Source organism: Natrix helvetica (genome assembly GCF_964273705.1).
Source record: "Natrix helvetica genome assembly, chromosome: 1".
Taxonomy (NCBI): Eukaryota; Metazoa; Chordata; class Lepidosauria; order Squamata; family Natricidae; genus Natrix; species Natrix helvetica.
Window position 1 is genome coordinate 181,744,713 of NC_138548.1, and position 22,707 is coordinate 181,767,419.

Genomic DNA, 22,707 nt, shown 5'->3' on the forward strand with positions numbered 1-22,707 from the left:
CTTATAATACTCCATTGTACAACTTTGAAAGGGTAAAGTGACAAACAACTATAATTAGTATTTGTAATTAAGGTGGGATCTGGAATTTGTGGACGAAAGTGTGCTGTTTTCATTAACAAAATGCCTCTGGTAGTGATAAAGTGATGGTTGAACCATTTTCATTTGTTTTCCCTTTCCCGTACAACTGAGTTGCCCCTGAACAATTGAGGGAAGGTCTCAATTCAGTCTAGCAGGAGAAGGGAAATAAGGAAAAATTGTCTCCCTCCTTCTTTTTCCTGATATGAGAGTCTTCTGTGGACTCTGCTTATTGGATTTCAGTCTGTGCACTTTGAAAGTTACCTTTCTCCTTTCCCCTCCCCTGCCTCTCCTCCCACCAAAAGGAAGGGGAAATGACAAGATAATAGATAGCAGGTCAGAATATTAATTTAAGTTGTCCTGAAAAATTGATTATATATGAAGAGACAATCATACATTTTGATTTCTTTCAGATCCTCCTCAACGAGATGACACGGTTATAATAATTCTGGCATCAATATCTGTAGTGGCTGTTTTGATGGCTATTATTTTCTTTGGATACAGGATGTTAGGAGGTAAGCTTTGATAAACAAATTTCTATTATAATATTTTGCCTCTATTTTTCCTTGAGATAATGTTCCCATTATATTTGTTTTCTTTAGTTACTTAGTTTTGCTATTAAATATTTTAAATATTCAACCTACTTAGTAAGTTACAGTTTTCTAGGCAGCAATTTGCATCTGTTCTATTATTAGCATAGACAGGAGAATACGGGGGGGGGGGGAACCTTGTCTTTAGGCATTACATTTGAAGTGGAGCCCCTTATATTCCAGAAGATTTTGTGACAAATTGCTCTAGATATCAGAGCAAAGGCATTGAGTAGAGGATCTGAAAACGTAAAGTCTGGACCCTAATAATATTATCATTGCTACATATTCTTACCATAGCTTCATCCTTATTAATGCTCTCTGGCATTTCTCAATCTTGGGTTCCAAATGTTGCACTATAATTGTTAACATCCTCATCATCATAGGCAGTAATAACAGATTGTGGGAATTAGTTAAACTTTATTGCTATCATAGGCCTGAAGGATTGTGGAACTTTATTCAACAACATGTGAGACACAGTGTAGATATGCAATATTTTGAAAGAAGTTTTCTGGCTAGGTTAAATCAAGCCGTCATCATCATTTCAGCCATTGATTATCCACTGCAAGATGAAGGCCTCTTCCACATGTTTCCAGCTTTCTTTGGTCAATTGGGCTTGCAGTACTTGCATTGTATTACTTCCGCTTTGCTCTTTGTATGAACTTTGAAAGAAAAGGAATAGGAGAAGTTCACAGACCCAAAATTATAGTTTCTTGTGTTCAAACAAATCAAGTTTTGTCAATCAACAACAGATATGATTTAAAGCTTCCGTATAGTTTTAAATAATACGTATGCACTTAATTATAATTCTGGATTCAGACATCACACCAAGTCTCCTGCACAGTTTATTTATTCTGCCAAGGGAAATTAAGAGCAAAGCACTATAAGCCTGAATGAGTTGACCTACATATCTCATTCACTGTATGGTTTATAAGAATTTCAGGACTATTGAAATAAATCAAAAAGTCTGATCAATTTGAAGGCCAATATAATTCATATCTTCATCTTTCCTCAGGGATCCGTAAAAAAGGCCTGCATACTATGAACATGATGGAAGCAGCAGCTTTGGAACCTTCATTAGATCTGGATAGTTTGAAACTACTGGAGGTGAGTTTACCACCTGCAATTTCCAGCTGTGTGTCTTTATAATTCACATGATTTATTAAACATTATGTTTAATGTTAGGGGACGCAATGGTTTAGTGGCTAAGATGCTGAGCTTGTCAATCGAAAGATCGGCAGTTTGGTGGTTTGAATCCCTAGTGTTGTATAACGGGGTGAGCTCCCATTACTTGTCCCAGCTTCTACCAACCTAGCAGTTCAAAAGCACATAAAAATGCAAGTAGAAAAATAGGAACCACCTTTGGTGGGAAGGTAACAGTGTTCTGTGTGCCTTCGCCTTTTAGTCATGCCGGCTACATGACCACGGAGACTTCTTCGGACAGTGCTGGCTCTTCGGCTTTGAAACGGAGATGAGTCAGGAACAACTAGCACATATGTGCGAGGGGAACCTTTACCTTTTACCTTAATGCAAAATCTTCATACTAAGAATTTAGGGTGATTTAGTGAGAATAAGAAATCTGAACAAGATATAATTCCATCTGTTAACATTTGAATTACAAAATGCATTCTTTGGGGATTAAATTCAATGTGCAAAAGAAAGGCTTTAAACCATGAACTCATAAAATGCTGAAGGTCATTAAAATCCATAGACTGAGTGTCTTGAGATCTAACTTTCTTTTTTAAAAAAAATTCACAGCTTATTGGACGAGGGCGATATGGAGCTGTATACAAAGGATCTTTAGATGAGCGTCCAGTGGCTGTAAAAGTATTTTCTTTTGCTAATCGCCAGAATTTTATAAATGAGAGAAATATTTATAGAATCCCACTGATGGAACATGACAATATTGCTCACTTCATTGTGGGGGATGAGAGATGCACTGCAGATGGACGAATGGAATATTTATTAGTAATGGACTATTATCCCAATGTAAGTAATTTCTATTATTTCAGACAGCTATAAGAAAATAAAATAAGAGATGCAATTAATTTAAAAGGATTATTTTAATTGCCTTTTCAATAATCTCTGGGTGCTATTCATACGTTAAACTTTTCTTAGAAATGCATAAACAGTATTTTTGGTCTTGGTGAAAATCACAATAGACTCATCTAAATATTGCCATTCATTTAGTGAACACACCCATCATACTTTCTAGTTTGCAAATCAATCTTTGGGAGTGAGCTCTAAGAAGAGCAAATGCAAAGCTATCATAGTTTTTTTGTCTTCCTCCAAGTTTTTTGTCATCTACTAGAAGTTGTTCCTTCTTCATCTGAGAGGTAGACTGAATTCTCCGCTATCTGCTCAGGATCCTCAGGATTCTTCTGTCCTAGTGTCAGCTTGGGAAATAGCCACTATTAAGGTTTTACGCACCCAAAACTAACCACAGCTAAAAAGGGAGGAAAAAACCCTGTGCATTCCTGACTTTAGTTCTGGCAACCTTTCCACAATGGCCATCTCTTTTCTACCTCCTTTTCAGTTCCTATGGTAAAGCCCTCAATGACTCTTATTTAGGCACAGAAGTTGATCTCAGAAAGGGGAGATTGGTGACAGATTCTCCTTCAGATTTCTATTCCATTCTGTCTTCTTATCTGTCTCAGAAAACTGTCAAGATATGGCTGTTCAGGAAAGTATTTGTAGATAATGAAGATTAGCTTGTCTCCATTGGATGGTGCAACTGGTGCATGTTTTTTTAATATAATCTGATTTATTGTTTCTAACCTTGTTATTCTAACCAAAGTCATGTTGATTGGGACTTGCCCTCCTAACACACTAATCACAACTGGCAACAGCCAATGGAAAATGTCCAACAGCATCTTATCACAAAATAGCAACATAGATACAGATGACAAATGCAGAATTGGTAAAACCTCAGCAGTATTCCAGCATTTACGACATATTTGGTCAGCCCCAACCTTAGATAAGAAGACCAAGTTACAGCTTTGTAAAACTTTACCAACATCATTTATCAACAACGATCTATGCCAGTGAAACATAGACAATAACAGCATGCACAGCACAGAAGCTCAGTGTGTTCCATCAATGTTACCTATGGAGAATTCTGGATGTCACTTATCACAACTGTGTCACCAATGAAGACATTTTCCAGCAGAGTGGTTCTTGGAAGTTGCAGATCATTGTGATGGAACTGCAAATGTACCTAGCTGGCCATATGCTTCGCTTGCCAGAACATCAATGCCTGAAAAACACAGTATGATAGGAGCTGCCAGAAGGAAAGGGGAGGAAAGGTATCCACACAAAAGTTGGTGACAGACATTACGGACAGTGGGCATCAAATGGGAAGATGCCAAAGATGCCACCATGTATAAGATTCATTGAAAGAAGCTTGCTTCCCTAGGTGTGTCATGTGAAAGGAAGCAATGATAATGATGACAACCTTGTTATTTATGGATGTAATATCCTCGGGGAACTGAGTAGCATGTAAACTATACTAAATATCTATCAGGATAATCAAAATTAAGAATATTCCCTTCAGCTGATGCCAGATCACTGGAGCTGTAGTTGGTTGCATCATTTCCACTCTAGATCCTGGAAATCTTACCAAATGGGATAGTTTTTAGCTCCAACTGGACATCTTTATAATAAGGACAGTGTAGCAAAATGTGGATTAATGTTTCAGGAACTCCTTCAGAGATAGGATCTTTGTTTGAATGGGATACCCTGTTATTTCCCATCAAAACAGCTATTGAGATATCACACTGATTGTTTGGAGCATCTGATAGAGATACTTCCTTGGTACCCCCTGTTACCTTCCTGAAAGTCTTCCACAAAGGGTTTTCCATACAGCTAAACAGAAAGTTTTTGAAGACCTTTGACTGGAAAAAACAGTTTTAATCCTGTTTGGACCTTTTGCTTTTATTAAACCAGTGAGATCTCCCTCTCTCCGCAACCTCTTACAACTATATTCTTCTTCCCCGCTCACCCTTTGGTAGGAAGTACTTTTTTCCCTACTTGCTGGAAAAAAACTTATGAAAAGGCTTTCACAACTCCATTCTCCAATACCCACTCCAATTAGCCTGCAGCAACCCTCTTATTCTCTGTGGTAACAATAAAGCAGAAGCTCTTAATATGATTGGAAATATCGATTTGCTCTTTGGATATTCATCCTGCTTTCACATTTTACCTGGACTGCACAGCACTGTTTCACTAAGGACAATGTTTATTTCTTGTTTTCCAAGACCAAAGCAAACAATAACTATAAGTGCATTATTCTTGTTGACTATCACTACCATCACCCTTCATGCTTTCAAATATTGAAATGGCATCTTAGAAACACAGAATATGTAAACACATGTAAAAGATAAACACTAAGAACGTACCTTTTGATTTTCTCCAGGGTTCTTTGTGCAGATATTTGACTCTCCAGGCTAGTGATTGGGTGAACTCTTGCCGAATGGCGCATTCTGTAACTAGAGGCCTGGCATATCTTCATACAGAATTACCACGAGGAGGTAAGATAATGATAGGTGTTTTGATTCTGAATTCTTCCTTTATGTTAAGCTATGGTACAGTTTGATACCTATTGTTAAACCAAGTATTTCATGTAGAAATTAAAAATAATACAAAATTCTAATAGAAATGACCACATATATTATTAAAAATATAATCTTAGAATCATGGAGTTGAAAGGGGTAATTTGGACCATGAAATTCAACTCTGCCTACTGCATAACAGGTGCACTGTACAGTCCAATTTAGAGGAGCAATCTAATATGGCAGTTGAAACAGGAGCTTTGAGTCTTGGAGAATCTCCAAACTACATCCTAGTTTCTGTATGTGGAAATGCCACCCCATTCAGAACCAAAGGTGAAAAATCTGTGGTATTGAAAGAGCCATGCATTCATAGCCATTCAATCTTGTCAGGATTGAGTGTAAGCTGGTTTCTCCCCATCCAGATGCAATAGCCTGTCCACAAGGACATCATCATGATCAGTGTTATCCAAAATTACTGAGACATCAAGATGACAGGTATGACCTCATCAACAAATATCTATGGAGATTCTCAATCATCCAGGTTATGATTGTCCCAAAGGTGCTTTTTCAAAAAATCAACTGAGCTTTCTTTCTTGAGTTCTTTTCCTTTGAAAATGTTTTGCTTCTAATCCAAAAGCTTATTCAGCTTCTTAGATGAGAAGCAAAACATTCAAAGAAAAAAATAAACCAAGAAAGTCCAGTTGTCTTTTGAGAAAAGTACCTTTGGGACGATAATCAACAAATATTATTAGTGCTTTCTCTACACTAAACCCCAGTTGAAACCTAACCGAAATAAGCCCAGATAACCCTCTTCTTTTGTCATATTTATAGACAATCAGAGAGAAATTAACTATGATATTAAAAAAAAACTGAATCACACCATCTTATAATTGGTTGAAGATGAAAACTAGATGTAGTGTGTGATCATTGGTATGTGTCAGGCTCTCAATAACTTGAGCTCATGTCCATGGTTGCACATAAATATAAGCAAATATCAAAATACTCATGTTCCTCTTCTTTGTTGGGACAAATTTTCTGATTCATATGGAAAAGTATTTTTTGTGGTGGAAAATAGTGTAGGCCATTCTTTTTTTATCATACATTTTCCTCTGAAGTTAGATATGTAGTTGGGACCATGGTCAATTATACTGACAGGAATAATAGTTTTCATGTGGTTCATGATATTTATATTTAGTTTCTTAAGACAGTAAAATATTTTCAACTAGATAGAGTTGGTTGCTTTTGAAACAGTAACCTTTCCAATGGCAGCTAGAATTTTGAAAATAAAAATTCTACTAATTAAAAGCTATACCTCTCTCAGCAAAACTGAGACCTACTGCAGTGAAATGATGATTGAATGATCAAAAGTGTAGACTTTTCAGTTTATACAAAAAGACAACATAGTGCCTTATAAAGCTCAATCTACAGTCAACCTCCTATAGCTACTTCTTTGGCTGTATTTCCTGTGAAGATATGGATGTCGATGCAAATTAGTTTTTCCTTACTTGAAGTTGCAAGAAGTTCCTGAAAGGTTTATAGGAATTTATCTGCCCATCCTATCGGTAGTCCTTGTACATTTGAAAAATTAATAGATTTGTTACAAATTTTAAAGGTATTTTGTTATAAAATAGGGAATTGAGAGACTCCAGCATAGAAAGATGAAAATAAATCTATAAATAATAAATAATATTTAAAGGTATAAATAAGAAAAATATGGTTGTATTAAAAAAGGTGAGTGAAGACAGAAGTGGGTTACAGTGATTTTGGAAATGAAAACAAATAATGAGCAAGCTAATTTAAATAGAACATAAAGTTAAAATGTAGCCATTGCTGTTCCAATAGTGTTTTAAAGAGCAAGTGTACATAAACCTAATTTATAAATGAGCAGAAAATAGCATGCAGTTTTAATAATAATAATTTATTAAACATGTATGCCGTGCCAATGATCCTAGGTGGTTAGATATTATGTATACCCTAACTCTAATTAAAACTAGTAGATTTTGAAGTAGTTGGTTTTGCAATAATGAACTTTGAATTCAGTGGATCTCAACCTTCCAAATGCCGCAACCCTTTAATACAGTTCCTCATGTTGTGATGACCCCCAACCATAAAATTATTTTATGTTTCTGTATTTTTTCAAAAATATGTGTTTTCCTATGGTCTTAGGCGACCCCTGTGAAAGGGTCGTTCGACCCCCCCAAAGGGATATTGACCCACAGGTTGAGAACCACTGCTTTAATTAATTAAGAAACACATGTTCATGTCTTTTTTTTTTTTAGCTTTAAGATTATAAATCTTAATTTGTGGAGCAGCTAATAAAAATGAAATAAACTTGTTGGATCTGGGCAACGAGAGACAGACCGCGGACACGAAGTGACTTAACAGCTCTTTATTAGTAATAATAGTGATCCAGCTTGTTTGGTAGTCGGAGGGTTCCCCTTTTATAGGGATTGGGCACGCCCCTCGACCAATCAGAGGGATACCTGTTTCCCGCTGTAGGAGCGGACCAGAGGGAAGACTTATCCCGATGTATGTTAATATCTAACACCCCTCCCCTCCTAGATGGGACGTTGCGGTAGGTAACATAATCCTTTAGGTAGGTGGGTGTTTGTCTTGCTCGGGAGGAACGTCGTAGTTCGGGTTGGCTTGAAGTGGTTGCAGGACTGGGTGCGGGTTGGTTTGAAGTAGTTGCAGGATCGGGTGCTTTTTCTATTTCCCGTTCTGGAGGTCTTGTGCCTTCGTTGCTCGGGTGTTCAGGAGTTTGTTCAGCTGTGCTGTCTGGGGGTTGCTCTGCTACGTGTGTGTAGTCTTGTTCCACGCTTGGCTCGCCGGCGTCGTTGTTTCCTATGCTGGGGTTTTCTTGTGGCTGACTTTCCGTAGACAGGAAACTTTCGTCTTCATTTCTAAGGTTGGAGTGTGTTAGGCGACCCCGCAGTTGATCGATGTGCCTTTTCCAATTCCGCCCATCTTCTAGCTCTAGCAAATATGATCGTGGACCCGTGATGCCTATGACCTTTGCCGGCATCCATAATGTTCCCCCCGTGTAGTTGTGAGCGTATACTGAATCCCCTACTCTGAAAGACCGGACCTTACTTGTAGAGTCTGGGGGAGCCGTGGCAGAGTAATTCGGGTGGAGCCGGTCTAGGTGAGACCGTAGGCGACGGCCCATGAGTAGTTCAGCGGGGCTCCTACCCGTCGTTGCGCTCGGGGTAATGTGTTGAATGAGGAGGTAATGGTCAATGCGTGTTTGCCAATCACCTGGACCCATCCTGGCGAGGGCCTCTTTTGCGAATCGCACCATTCTCTCCGCCTGTCCGTTTGATGCTGGATGGAATGGCGCGATGAGGGCATGCCGGATTCCCAACCCTGCTAAAAATGTTTCAAAGTGCATGGCCGTGAATTGGGGCCCGTTATCGGATACGAGGAGATCTGGCAGGCCATGGGTGGCGAAGAGTCGCCGTAGAACCTTTATGACTGCCTCTGCCGTGGTTGAAGTCATTAGGACTACATCTAGCCACTTTGAGTATGCATCCACAACTATAAGGAAAATCTGACCTTGGACTGGCCCTGCGAAGTCGATGTGTATTCGCGACCAGGGTGCTTTGGGTTTCTCCCATTCTGTGGCGGGCGCTTCCGGGGGTGCTGGTCTCGATTCCTGGCATGGGTCACAAGTGGCCACCCACTCCTCTATTTCTTTGTCCATGTTTGGCCACCACACGTAACTTCTTGCTAACGCCTTCATTCTAACAATCCCCGGATGACCCATATGTAAAGCATCTAATACATTTTTACGTAAAGCATACGGAATAACAACTCGATCCCCCCACAACAAACATCCTTGTAGTACTGAGAGCTCGTCTCGTTTCGACCAAAACATTTTGAATTCTGGGCCCACATTTCCCTTTGGCCACCCCCTCCAAACCCAAGTTTGAACTTGCTTTATTACATTGTCTTTAGAGGAGAACCTTGCAACATCGTAGGAAGAAACCGGTCCCGAATCCAAACAGTCAATGAGCAATACCGGTACTTCTGGAGTGGGGTCTGGCAGAATGTCCGGTAATGGGCAACGGCTGAGTGCGTCTGCGTGTCCAAGAGTGGAGCCCGGTCGATGTATCAATTTGTATGAATATGCAGCCAGGAAAACAGTCCACCTGGTCATGCGAGGAGAAAGGGAGACCGGAGTGGGGCGGTTTCCCGCCAAAAGTCCCAACAGCGGTTTATGATCTGTGATCAGTTCAAAATCGCGGCCGTAGAGGTATTCGTGGAAACGCTTTACTCCCGCGACGGCAGCCAGCGCTTCCCTGTCCATTTGGCTGTAATTTCTTTCGGCCGATGAAAGAGTTCTGGAGTAGAACGCGATGGGTGCTTCTTTTCCGTCGGGCATCCTGTGGCTGAGGACTGCTCCAACTCCGAAAGGTGATGCGTCGCAGGTCAATACCAGCGGTAGGGTCTGGCTGTATTGAACAAGCAATGAGTCAGTGGTGAGTAGACGCTTTACTCCGGCGAAAGCTGCAGCTTCGGATCGTCCCCATTTCCATGGTGCGTTCCTCTGGAGTAGACGGTGCAGTGGCTCAGTAACGGTTGCCTTCTGTCTCAGAAAAACGCTGTAGAAGTTAAGTAATCCGAGGAAGGCCTGCAACTCGGTCTGATTTCGTGGTGTGGGGGCGTCCTGGATCGCCTTAATTTTCTTTGAAGTGGGGTGTATTCCCTGACCATCGATTCTATAACCCAGGAATTCTACGCTAGGCACGTTAATTTGGCATTTTTCTTTTTTAAGGCGGAGACCCTTTTCTCTGATTCTGGCCAAAACAGATCTGACTCTTTTGTTTAATTGCTCCTCGTTTGCAGCTGACACCAAGATGTCGTCGAAATAGGGGATGACTCCTGGTATCCCTTGCAACAGTTGTTCCATGACGCTCTGGAACAATCCTGGGGCAATGCTAACGCCGAATTGTAGCTGGTTGCATTTGAATGCTCCTCTATGCGTCACTATCGTTTGGGCCTCCGCTGTGGCGCTATCAACTGGCAGTTGCTGGTAAGCTTGTGCCATGTCTAACTTTGCAAATACCTTTCCTGGCCCCAACGAGTGCAATAAGTGCTGTACTACTGGCACAGGATATGCGCTCTGTTGTAGCGCGACATTAATTGTGCACTTATAGTCCGCGCAGATGCGGACTGATCCGTCTGGCTTGACTGGGGTCACGATGGGCGTTTCCCAGCGCGCGTGATCTACCGGCTCAAGGATTCCTTGCTCCACTAACTTATCTATCTCTTTGTCTATTTTAGGGCGGAGTGCAAAAGGCACTCGTCTCGGTTTAAGTCGGATTGGCGCCACTTTAGGGTCTAAATTGAATGATATTGGTTTACCCACATACTTACCAAGACCGGGGCTGAACACATCCTCGAATTCCTTAAAAATCTGTTCAGCGCTGCTGTTTCTTACGGCGTTGATCCCGGTGACTTCTAACCCCAGGGCTTCAAACCAATCAAGCCCCAGAAGGTTCTGCAATGGCGCGCTGGCGATGGTCACGGGCAGCTGGGCTTCGATGTCCTTGAAACGGATGTGGAATGTGCCTTGGCCCACGATGGGGACTTGGTTCCCCTGGTAGTCTCGTAGCAGGACGTCTGGAGCGTGTAGTTGGCTCTTTCTGAGGCTAGGGATAGCCTGTTTCATGGATGCCCATGAAATGATCGTCAGGGTCGATCCTGTGTCGACTTCTAGCTCGCAGGGTGAGCCCTCCAAGAGGACTGTGACTCTCAGCCTTTTGGGCCGCTTAGGGCGGACTTGATGTATTGTGGTGAGATACGTTCGCAACTCCTCTCTCTGGGTCAACTCTATCTCATCGTCTACATCCTGAAAATACTCTCGTTGAGCGTCTTGATAGAACGCTCGTTCAGCTCTTTGTGTGTATTCTCTCTGGGGATACGCTCGCTCAACTCCTTGTGAGTAATCTCTCTGGGGATACGCTCGTTCAGCTCTTTGGAAATGTTCTCTCTGGGTAAACACTTGTGGATTTCTCTCTGGGCGCCCTTTTTGATTTCGCCAAGCCCCTGGGTTGGGCTTCTGTTGGCGGTACATGGGTGGCTGCCGTGAGGCAGGGACTCCGCTCCGGCACACTCGTGCGATGTGCCCAAGTTTGTTGCAATGCGAACAAACAACGTTCCTGAACCTACAAGTAGACCTGGGGTGATTCCCTCCGCAACTTGCGCAGGGCGGCAAACGGGATCCGGGTCTCCCCCCAGGCCTCAAGTGACTGCTCTGCATCAGGTGACTGTCCTCGAACTCGGGATTCTCGTAGTCAGGGCTTGCGTCCTCGTAGTGCACTCTGGTTTGCCTTGCTGCTGGCTGGTTTATGTTGGCCCCTCGTTGTATGGTTACAGATGATTTCTCCGCTGATTCTGACGCTCTTGCTTCGTTTAACGCTGTCTGTAGGGTTAAATTCGGGTTTGCCAACAGCTTCTTTTGCAGCGAAATGTCTCTTAACCCACAGATGAGTTGCTCTAAGATGTGTTCTTCCAGATCCCTGTATTCGCAGTGAGCTGCTGCTTTTCGTAGGGCTGCAACATATTGATTAATGGATTCTCCCGCCTTCTGAGTCCTCATGTTGAATTCTTTGCGGCAGACATGGCGGGAAGGTTTTGGCGCGTAGTGAGTTTGCAGAGTCTGTTGCAACGTTGTCCACGATACTGCTTGTATTGGAGTAGGCGCGGTGAGGTCTCTGGCCGTATTGAAGACTTCTTTTCCGCAGTAGCCGAGGAAGATGTTTTTCTTCCTCGCATCAGTGATCCCCGTGTATTCGTTCGCTTCGAGGAAACACTCGAAACGAATCATGAAGGCTTCCCATTCGTCGTTTGCTGGGTCGAAAGGAGCGGGGGGAGCATGCATCGCCATCTTCTCTGTTTGAATTTGCCGCGCTGCGGTGATCTGAGATGGCTGTCGGAATTGCTGCCGAATTCCTGGGCTGGATCAAATCCGGAGATTCTGGAGGTAGCGTTCTTCGTCCTATCTGTCTCTCAATCCCATCCTCGTCGCCAATGTTGGATCTGGGCAACGAGAGACAGACCGCGGACACGAAGTGACTTAACAGCTCTTTATTAGTAATAATAGTGATCCAGCTTGTTTGGTAGTCGGAGGGTTCCCCTTTTATAGGGATTGGGCACGCCCCTCGACCAATCAGAGGGATACCTGTTTCCCGCTGTAGGAGCGGACCAGAGGGAAGACTTATCCCGATGTATGTTAATATCTAACAAAACTTGAATAAAGATGTAGTTGTATTTCACATTATTAGCTAAGTAATGTATGTATCAAATTGCTTAGAAGTTCAATGACTTTTTAACGCTTAAAATTTTAAGAGATATTCAGGAAGTATAGTTCTATGGTACATAGAAGGATTTTGATATTTCATGCATTCCTAAGTGATATGTAACTATGGCATTCTTTAACAATTGTTTCTAACAATTCATATTTAATTGCATTAATATACCTGAATTGCCATCACAAGGGGATCATAAAACTGATACCATAAAAGAGTTTCATCTGCTCAAAGTGTTATCAGTTTTCTTGGTGCACATGCTCTGTTTTTTATTATATGAAAAGAAGCCAGTAGGAATGGTAAAACAATGTATTTATATATTCAAATAGATCATTACAAGCCTGCCATTTCCCATCGTGATTTGAACAGCCGCAATGTATTAGTAAAGAATGATGGAACATGTGTCATTAGTGATTTTGGCCTTTCCATGAAGCTAACAGGGAACAGACTGGTACGCCCAGGTGAGGAGGATAATGCTGCAATTAGTGAGGTGAGTAAGACAGACAAATACATTTTGGAAGTCTCCTCATGAACCTTAGAAATGTTGATACCAAAACCTATCTTAAGGTTTACACATCTGTTTTAAGAATAGTGGGTTTAAACACTGAAAAATCTTTACCATATGCGCTTTCAAATAAAAAGAACAATCAGCTTCAAACATATCTTTATTTTGATTTTCAGACGCAAGAGTAATTTTTTTCCTTAAATATATTCTGAACTGGGAAAGCCAACTTGAAACAATTTTAGTTGCTTATACGTTACATAACAAATGTTTCTTACTAGTCAGAGTGCTGTTGGTACTTTTGTCAGCTTCAGGTTGCCTGACTACTAATCACATCTGAAGTGTAAGAGAGAAGATTTTTTTCTATTTCAAATCATAAAAGAGATTGACAACGGGGGGGGGGGCATGGAAAAGATGGCATGATCAATAGATTAATGGGTGAGGTACATTTCCTTAGGATCAACGAATATAGGTTAGTATTTTGCATAGACTAATTGTTTTTTTAGGATTTACGGGGAGTTTTATTTGAAACATGAGAGTTATAACTTTCTTAAAACGATTAACTAAGAAAATATGCAGCTGAATGGGAAAAATCAAGAAAAGAATAAGTTCTCTTTATTCTTTCTTGTTTCCAATTCAATAGTCTAAGGATACGCCTAAAAATTAAATGTTCCACAGGACTACAATTTTAAAATTGTACTTTACACTATGTAATTTTTCCAATTTATATTATGCAAAGATTAATTTTTTTTAAAGATTGATGATCAGTAAGGGGATAGATAAACATAGGATTTTAGCATTATTTTTGATTAATGTTTTATTTATTTAATATGCAACTTTCACCTCTTTTTACTTTTTACTTCTTCAGCTTCACGAGGTTTTCTTCATAAGAGATTATGTATCTAAATAACAATATAAAATATGTTGGAAAGAACAGACATTATTTAAATGCAAATAATAAGATTGGAATTCTACTGATGGGTCTCAAGGAAGCTTTATGCTCTCACGTTAATGCTGTCTTGAGGATGAAAGTGAATGTAGCTTTAAAAAAATCCTGTTGAATTACTTGAAGAACAGTGAACAGTATTTCATAAATACCAAGCCAATGTAACAATGCAACAACATGTCTTTACAGGTTGGAACAATTCGCTATATGGCCCCTGAAGTGCTGGAAGGAGCAGTAAATTTAAGGGACTGTGAATCAGCTTTGAAGCAAGTCGATATGTATGCACTTGGTCTAATCTACTGGGAGATTTTTATGAGATGTACAGACCTCTTCCCAGGTAATAGAAGAATTGCTGGGATGCTGCATGCTTTTTCACTTACAACTGTTCTGTTTGTTTATTGTTATTGTTCTCTTAACTGAGCCAAAGCCATTTCTTAGTGCAAAGAATTTGGGTATGTTGGTTGTCAGATTTTTCTTTTAACTCATTTTTGCTTTGCTTGTCAAATTAGTTCGGTGCCATCTAGTGTTACAGGGTGGTATCCACCTTTCTGCTTTACAATAAGCATTATTCTTGCCAATAAGCATTAGGTATTGAGGAAAAACATGCTTTCGAGAATAGTTGTTGTTGGTAAACATTGGCATATCACCCAAAACGTCATGGTGTGACACCTTTGATATGTATGTGAGAGTTTCGTTCTGGTAATGAAAATCAGTTCTGGGGATGGTGTGTGATTGGAAATACCATATATCCTTTTTAATTCTAACTACAGTCTTTGAGACACCAATTGGGTTCAAAGAACATGCTTAACCATTCAGTTATGAGATCTAATGGCTGCTGCCATGCACAGTACGTTCAGCTGTGATCTTTTGATTTTTCCTGTGGTGAGGAAGTGGCTCAGTTTATTCTGTCACCCCAACCACTTTTGCCAAGTGGTGTACAGTATATAAGACAGGATGGGCAACCTTTTTGCTGGCAGTTTCTTCTTTTTATTACTTTTTTCAATCAGTTTTGAATATTTTGGAAATTATCCACAAATCCTGGCTTTTTGGGGGGTTGTGGGGGGTAGAGATATGTTGAACTATAGTGGGTAAGCTTTAATTAGTCTTTTCTTTTTTTAGAAAGGGGACATTTAACCCACTGATTCAATTTGTCAGTTAAACTTGGCCCTGCAGTTTGCTGTGGTAGAAAAAAAAAGTGGGGCGGGGTGGAGGGAACCAGAGACTGTATGCAGCGTATTGGCCACATACTGCCTTCCTCTGATCAGAGAGATCGAATGAAAAATCAAAGTATATGCTTCAGATCTGAAATCTGACTACCACGTACCATTTCCCCCCTAAAAGATTTCAGTTTGTTTTTCAATTGAAATGTAAAGATTATATGTTATACTAAAGGTAGAAAAAATTCTGAAGTAATTTATGTTGGTCTGATTTTTTACAACTCAAAAATCTGGCATTTTAACAGGGCTGTGTACTCTCTATGCAGCCACTGTATTTAAATTTGTAGTTCATACTATACTATATACTCTTTTTTCTTAATATGATTGTAAAATGCTTATATATTAAAATACCAGTTATCTAAAGCTACATACACATGCAATTTGAATGCAGCTTGTAGCTTAGCTGTGGATATAATTAATATTAAATGTCACATTCTTTAAAAAAAATTATTGTTATTCCTAATTTTTTGAACTTTTACAATCTTTCTTTTATTGATTTCTTCAGATAAAACAGTAACAACTTCTTGATTCTGAAATGTGGCCACTAAAACTAAGCAAATGTTTTCTGCATTAGAAAATCTCTTCCACAATGTGTTCAAAGTATATAGAAGTATATTCATAAATGTAAAGAAACTAAACCAATCAGTTTAAGCAGCGTAGCTTCTAAAGATTGCAAAATGTTAAAAGTGTCTGTTAGGAAAGAAATAAAAACTGAAAAGCTTATAATATTCTGGATGTTTAGGTTAGGTCTGGAACTGGACAATCAGTACATAAAGTTCTTTTTTTTAAAATTTCCTTCTTATCCTATATTTTTTCAAGAATTGAGGAAAAAGTGGAAAATTCCCCTAACTTCTTCAGTACAATAGAACACAATAGGAAATGACAACCCAGGCATAATGAGGTCATAATGCAAACCTGTTATTTACATCCAAACAAAAGACATATATGAAACTATAGGATTTACAAAATATAAGATAAACCATTTTTTTCTTTTAAAAAACCCAGAGCTGTTCCTTCTTTTTTTACAATTCAAAAAGTATTCCAAAATCAGCATCCTAAATAATAGAAGTAGGGGTGATAGGAATGTGCCACCAGAAGGATTTTCAAATGTTTATAGAATAATTTAAGAATTTTGTTTAATTATTAGCTTTAGTTAAAACATTCAGAATATTTCCAACTGTTTATATACCATTTCCTTATTTATGAACAAATCCAATCTTGTCGGTGAAGTAAAAAGTTGGTGATAAATACATTTTTGCAGGACACAGGACATTTCAACATGAATTCTATTTTGTTTTATTTTTTCTGCTTCCTGATAACATTGATGTACCCTTTTCTGCAAGCAGGAGAATCTGTGCCAGAGTTCCAAACAGCATTCCAAGTAGAAGTTGGAAACCACCCCACTTTTGAAGATATGCAAGTCCTTGTTTCTAGAGAAAAGCAAAGACCAAAATTCCCAGAGGCCTGGAAAGAGAACAGCTTGGTAAGAAAAGCAAAAAAATAAGTTATGCTGCTTTTTGTTTCAGTTGACAATGTTGGCATATGAAGGTAGAAATAGAGCATTGTTATTATGAAATTTTAAGTGCTGTAGGTTTAAGTACAAAAGAGTAAAGTATGATATGATGATTTGTATTTTGTAATGTAAAATGATAGTTATACATAGATCACTAATAGGCAGAATTAGTTTTCCAATATACTATTTGAGGTTGTGAAGTGTCTGACATGACTTAACAGTTGAACAACAACAAATAAACCATTATTTATTTGTTTAGAGTATTTTTTCACATAGTGACAACTAGTCATGATTTATGAAATCCTCATGATCAGTGGTAGCAAACTTTTGAATGTCAATGTCAAGGAAACAATATTTGAAGAGAACAGTTTTTTGTCCAACGTCCAGATTTTTCTTAAATAACTAGCGAGCTGTTTTGGGAAACAATGTTAGCATAGATAAGTCTTTGGTCTTATGCAATACTATTCTTCCTAGGCTTGCCTGTTTTTAATAATCATACATGATGCAACTGATCTTTAGCAGTGGCTTTACAAAAAAGAGGTTGAGAAAATGTCCTGTTTTCTTGGTTAGGCTGTGAGATCATTGAAAGAGACAATTGAAGACTGCTGGGATCAAGATGCTGAAGCTCGGCTGACAGCCCAATGTGCTGAAGAGAGGATGGCTGAACTCATGATGATTTGGGAGAGGAATAAATCTGTCAGTCCAACTGTTAACCCTATGTCTACAGCTATGCAAAATGAACGGTATATACTTTTTCTTTCTTTCTGTCTTTCTTTTTCTTTCTCTCTCTCTCTCTCTCTGTCTCTCTCTTTCTTTCTTTTCAAGATCCACAGTTGTTGCACATGCTTTTTTTGGAAAATTTGGTTTCATTGCAAGAAAATCACATTTCTACAGCCCTTAATTTTACATATATAGAAAAATTGTTTTTCCAATAAGTAATACCTTCATCTTGTGCTGATTATTTATATACACAGGCTGTAATTGTTGTTTGTTTCTGAAGTAATTCCTTAAGAATTGTTATCACATATACAGTACCTGCATAGTTACCGTATTTTTTGGAGTATAAGACGCACCTTTTTCCCCCAAAAAAGAAAATCTGGGTGCGTCTTATACACAGAATACAACATTTTTGGCCTCCCGAAACCCCACCCCCTTCACAAAAATGGACAGGCAGAGGGTTTGGGAAGCCTGCAAAGTGCTTCTGGGTGCTGGGGAGGACAAAAACTAGCAAAAAACGGGCCGATTTTTGCCCATTTTTGCCCCAGCCCCCTGGAGCACTCTACAAGCTACTCAAAGCCTATGCATGCTCTGTTTTTTTGCAAAAAATGTGCTGGTTTTTGTGAAAAATGAGCTGTTGTTTGCTTGATTTTGTCCCCCATTCCCAGGAGCACTTTGCAGGCCTCTCAACTCTCTGCCTGCCCCGTTTTTCACAAAAAACAAGGCATGCAGAGGATTTGGAAGGTCTGCAGTGTGAAAAAACTTTTTTAAAAAAATTACCTCTTCAAAATCTTGGTGCGTCTTATACTCCGGTGCGTCTTATAGTCCAAAAATATGGTACATATCTGAAAAAAGGAACCTGAGCTCACTCAGTATCGCAATATTGAAATCATGGTGATCTTTAGGTAAACATAGAAAAATAACTTCAAGTGCACCAATGTTCCTTTTATAGGCTCTCTCAGTATGAAACTGAAAATATTGACATTGAGTCTTTATTGATTAGCCCTTGGGCCATATCAAAGTGCAAAGTTTCAGAAACAAATTATTACTACAATTTTATAAAAGCAATATAAAATGGAATTTGATAAAATACAATTTAAAATAGAATTGGAATAAAATATGATTTAAAATGCATTTGGAATAAAATACAGTTTAAAATAAAATTGGAATAGAATACAATAATTTAAGATATACGTACCTCATATATGATAAAATTATATTTCTGTGTCACCCTTGCAATCTACCCCAATCAGTCCCATTTCAAAGAGAGTTATATACAGTTACAGATGTGATTACTCTGAAAGATAATGTCATTGTTCCAAATATCAACTTTCCTCAAACTTCCAATTTATTAAGAGAGACATGTTGGCACATCTATGGAAAACCCGAATCTGAAAGCTTCCTGGGTTTCCCCACCCAGTTGAAAGTTCATGATCTTGCTCCCACACCCACAAGTCCATCATATGGTCCAATCTTCCACTTCTACGGTGGCAGTTCCACCCATCCAGTTCCGGTCAGGCTCAGAGGTGTAGAGACAAAATATGACCTTGGTTTCTAGAAGGAATTTTTTATTTTGACAACAACACGTTCTACTCCTTACTATTCCCCCGCTCAATTCCCCACTAATGAAACAGCATAGTAGAAAAGAATATTAGTGTGGCAGGCCAAAGATCCCAAAAGGAACCGGCTGCAGGCCTGACAGATACCTAGTGACATACATAGCATTGTTTGAGTTGAAAATATCCTTAATTTGGTATGAAAAGGAATCCAACGAAGATTTTTTTTCTATTGCTCAGAAAGGCAGGAATTACATTTGTAGATTTTTTTTTTCTGTGCTTGGCTCTGCTGTACTCTGCCCTAGTTCTTGCCTCCTGCTTTACCTAGGCACGAATTTTTATATTTCAAACTCTTTTTCTTAGAATATTCTCTGTATTTTAGTAGGTTTTATTGAGTGGCCTTTTTTGACCTGTAAATCAAGTATATGGTCCATAAAGAAGGAATAATTCTCTGTAGTGATTCCCTCTGTCATAACAGATGTAAATAGTGTCATTCATTCATCTCAGAAATGTGTGCACCCTTCATTCTTCTCGGAAATCTTTCATTCCTTCAGGCAGAATTGTTATATCCTGGATACTTAGGGACAGACAAGATTTAAAACTCTCATACAAAATCCTTCAGGTGCACAAAATATCATAGACAAAGAGAGAGACATATTTTATTTCAACTATAAGCAATATGGTGCCCATGGACACTGAGATACTTGTAGGCATTTCTCTTAACCCTAACCCTTGTTCACGCCTCTTCTGTTTAAAAAGATCAGAAGATTCTAGCATCTATATTAACAAGAATGTTTCTGGACCTCATACAGCTGTGACGGCTGTGATGGAGCCATATCACCTGACATATGCAGCATCGCCTGTTCCTCTTCTGGGTTTCTGGCACACATGCGCATGTGATGATCAGCTGACCTTTGTGCGTGCAGCAGTGCCGGAAACTGGAAGAACTGATCTTCCGTTTTTCTGCATGAGCATACGCAACGGCCTGTTGATCACTGCATGTGCATGTGCGGCAGTAACCGGAAGTTCATTTTCCAGCATGCATATGCCCCCCGGTCAGCTCCTCTTCCTGGTTGCAGCCTAGACAAGTACACACATTCCCTTTTCGGCACTCAGTGTTGGAAACACGCTCCCTTTTCGGCACTTGGTGCCAAAAAGGTTCGCCATCACTGTCATGTAGGCTTAACCTTTTCTGAGCAGGCCCATATCATAATCTCCAAATTACAAGGTAGCCCAAAAAGACTAGAAATTATTTCTCTTCTCTTTCTCATTTCCAGTCACATCAATTCCATAAAGGATCAAAACTTCAATTTCTGTTTTAATCAACTATGGGGTTTTAGACATATATTACTAAAGTATCCAAGAACCAACAGCTTGCCTTTTCAGGATAACATCCTCATCCAGAACGTCTCCCCTAAAGTATCCTTACAAAGGATGTAGCACTCTCATCTAAACCATATCTGGCATCTTCATTAAATGCTACAGATTTTGAAAGAGTGCTTCAGAAGTTTTTCTTCTTTCAGAAAATGGCAGCTGCAACTGAAGATGCAACTGCCATCTTCTCCAATAATTAAATTGACTAGCCCATAGCCCAAACGAAGAATGAAACAAAGAACATTTACAATATACCCTTCTCATATCTTTAAAAACTGTGTTAATATCATTGCTGGGAATGGGGTAAAAAAAACCATGATTAAAAAAAATACCGTAGGCATGCCATTTCTAAAGAGAAAGAGAGCAATATCGAAGAGCTTGTATGGAAACCTGTGAAATATCAGCACTATAGCAATGCTCCAATTTGTTCCATCTTCTAGTCATTATGCTTCTTGGTTAAAATATCCTTTTTTGCACTGAAATACTTTTAAGATGAAACATTAAGTACTCTTAATCCTATTGTCTTTTTGTTTTCCTAAAGAAACCTGTCACACCATAGACGAATGGCAAAGATCAGACCATATCAAGAATATTCTTCCTCATCTTTCATTGAGGATTCAATCAATCACAGTGATAGCAAAGTGAAGAACATTTCATCTGAACTTTCAGTGTCCAGCACACCACTGACAGTTGGGGAGAAGAACAGAAATTCCATTAACTATGAGCGGCAGCAAGCACAAGCTCGTATTCCAAGCCCTGAGACTAGCGTTACCAGCTTGTCAACCAACACTACCACCACCAACACAACTGGCCTTACTCCAAGCACTGGCATGACTACCATATCCGAAATGCCTTATTCAGGTGAAACAAACATTTGTGCTGCAAATGGCATGCAATCATGTGGGCCAACTCCTGTTTGTCTGCAGCTAACAGAGGAGGACTTGGAAACTAACAAGCTGGATCCAAAAGAAGTAGATAAAAACTTAAAAGAAAGCTCTGATGAAAACCTGATGGAGCATTCTCTTAAGCAGTTCAGTGGGCCAGATCCTCTTAGCAGCACTAGTTCCAGTTTGTTGTACCCACTGATAAAATTGGCAGTAGAAGCAAATGGACAACAGGACTTCATGCAAGTTGGAAATGGCCAAGCATGCCTAATTCCAGATGTTCAGCCTGCTCAGGTCTACCCTCTTCCCAAACAGCAGAACCTCCCAAAGAGGCCTACTAGCCTACCCTTAAGCACCAAAAATTCAACAAAGGACTCTCGGCTGAAATTTGGAGGGAAGCACAAATCAAACTTGAAGCAAGTAGAAACTGGAGTTGCCAAGATGAATACTATAAATGCTGCAGAACCTCACTTAGTAACGGTTACCACAAATGAAGTGGCAGGGAGGAGCCATACAACAAACTCTCATACTGTGTCAACACAGTATGTCAATGGGACAGTGCCATCAGGCCAAACAACTAGCTCAGGAACACACAGAGCCCAAGAAATGTTGCAACATCAGTTCAGTGGAGAAGATAGTCGTCTGAATATCAATTCAAGTCCTGATGAACATGAGCCATTATTAAGAAGGGAGCAGCAAGTGAGCCACGATGAGGGCATCCTCGATCGACTGGTAGATAGAAGAGAACGGTCGCTGGATAATGGCCGGACAAATACCAACAACAACAACAGTAACCTGTGTCTAGAGCAAAGTGTTTCCATCCAAAGCAGCGAGAGAACGGCACCAACTTCTGGACCGACCCACACTAAAAGAGCACAGAGGCCTAACTCCCTGGATCTTTCTGCCACAAATATTTTGGATGGGTGTAATATTCAGTGTGAGTTCTGCAGGGATACATGAGTGAATCTTGGCAAAATTATTTTCAGAATTAAGCATGTTGATTTTAAGTGAGGAAAGTTGTGTGCACCCTTTCCACCCCTGAAACAAAGTATATGTCCATTTCTTTATTTGTTCCATTGATGCCTGCCTCATAGCTCAGTTAAATTATCTCTGTTCTTTCCAGTGAAGTGTATGCTTTCATCTTGTAAGCATAAATATGTAAAAATAATTTGTGCAGGCTTTCTTTTTTCTAAGAAAGCTGTGGCTTCAAGAACGTGCTTTAGCAAAACTGATTTTTTTTTCAAACATTTGATCTTTGGCTTGTTATACATTCCCAACGTTATAATAGAGTCCTTTGAAAGGCAAAGAATTAGCAAGGGAAATCTCATATCAGTGTTTTCAAGTTGCATGAAACAGTGCTTTCAAGGCTTGAGTAAACCTTCCGTTGCTTGATAGATGGCTCATTACCAATTCATTATGTTGTTATATTCTAAATCACTCTGAGCAGAAATTCTTTTACATTTTAGAAAGCGT

General features: G+C 39.5%; 1 protein-coding gene across 2 annotated transcripts in view; it reads left to right on the plus strand.

Moving 5' to 3' along the window:
• The window catches only part of BMPR2 (bone morphogenetic protein receptor type 2), an 85,423-nt gene that overhangs the window by 54,441 nt on the left and 8,275 nt on the right, over nt 1–22,707 (plus strand). Inside the window, exons 4-12 of one of the 2 annotated variants that reach the window (XM_081938667.1) lie at nt 489–590; nt 1,678–1,769; nt 2,421–2,651; nt 5,077–5,191; nt 12,855–13,015; nt 14,163–14,310; nt 16,534–16,673; nt 17,274–17,446; nt 20,892–22,171. In XM_081938667.1, the coding sequence (XP_081794793.1) occupies nt 489–590; nt 1,678–1,769; nt 2,421–2,651; nt 5,077–5,191; nt 12,855–13,015; nt 14,163–14,310; nt 16,534–16,673; nt 17,274–17,446; nt 20,892–22,171 (2,442 nt within the window). The remainder of the gene's footprint in view (nt 1–488; nt 591–1,677; nt 1,770–2,420; nt 2,652–5,076; nt 5,192–12,854; nt 13,016–14,162; nt 14,311–16,533; nt 16,674–17,273; nt 17,447–20,891; nt 22,172–22,707) is intronic. The other variant, XM_081938668.1, reaches the window with a different exon arrangement.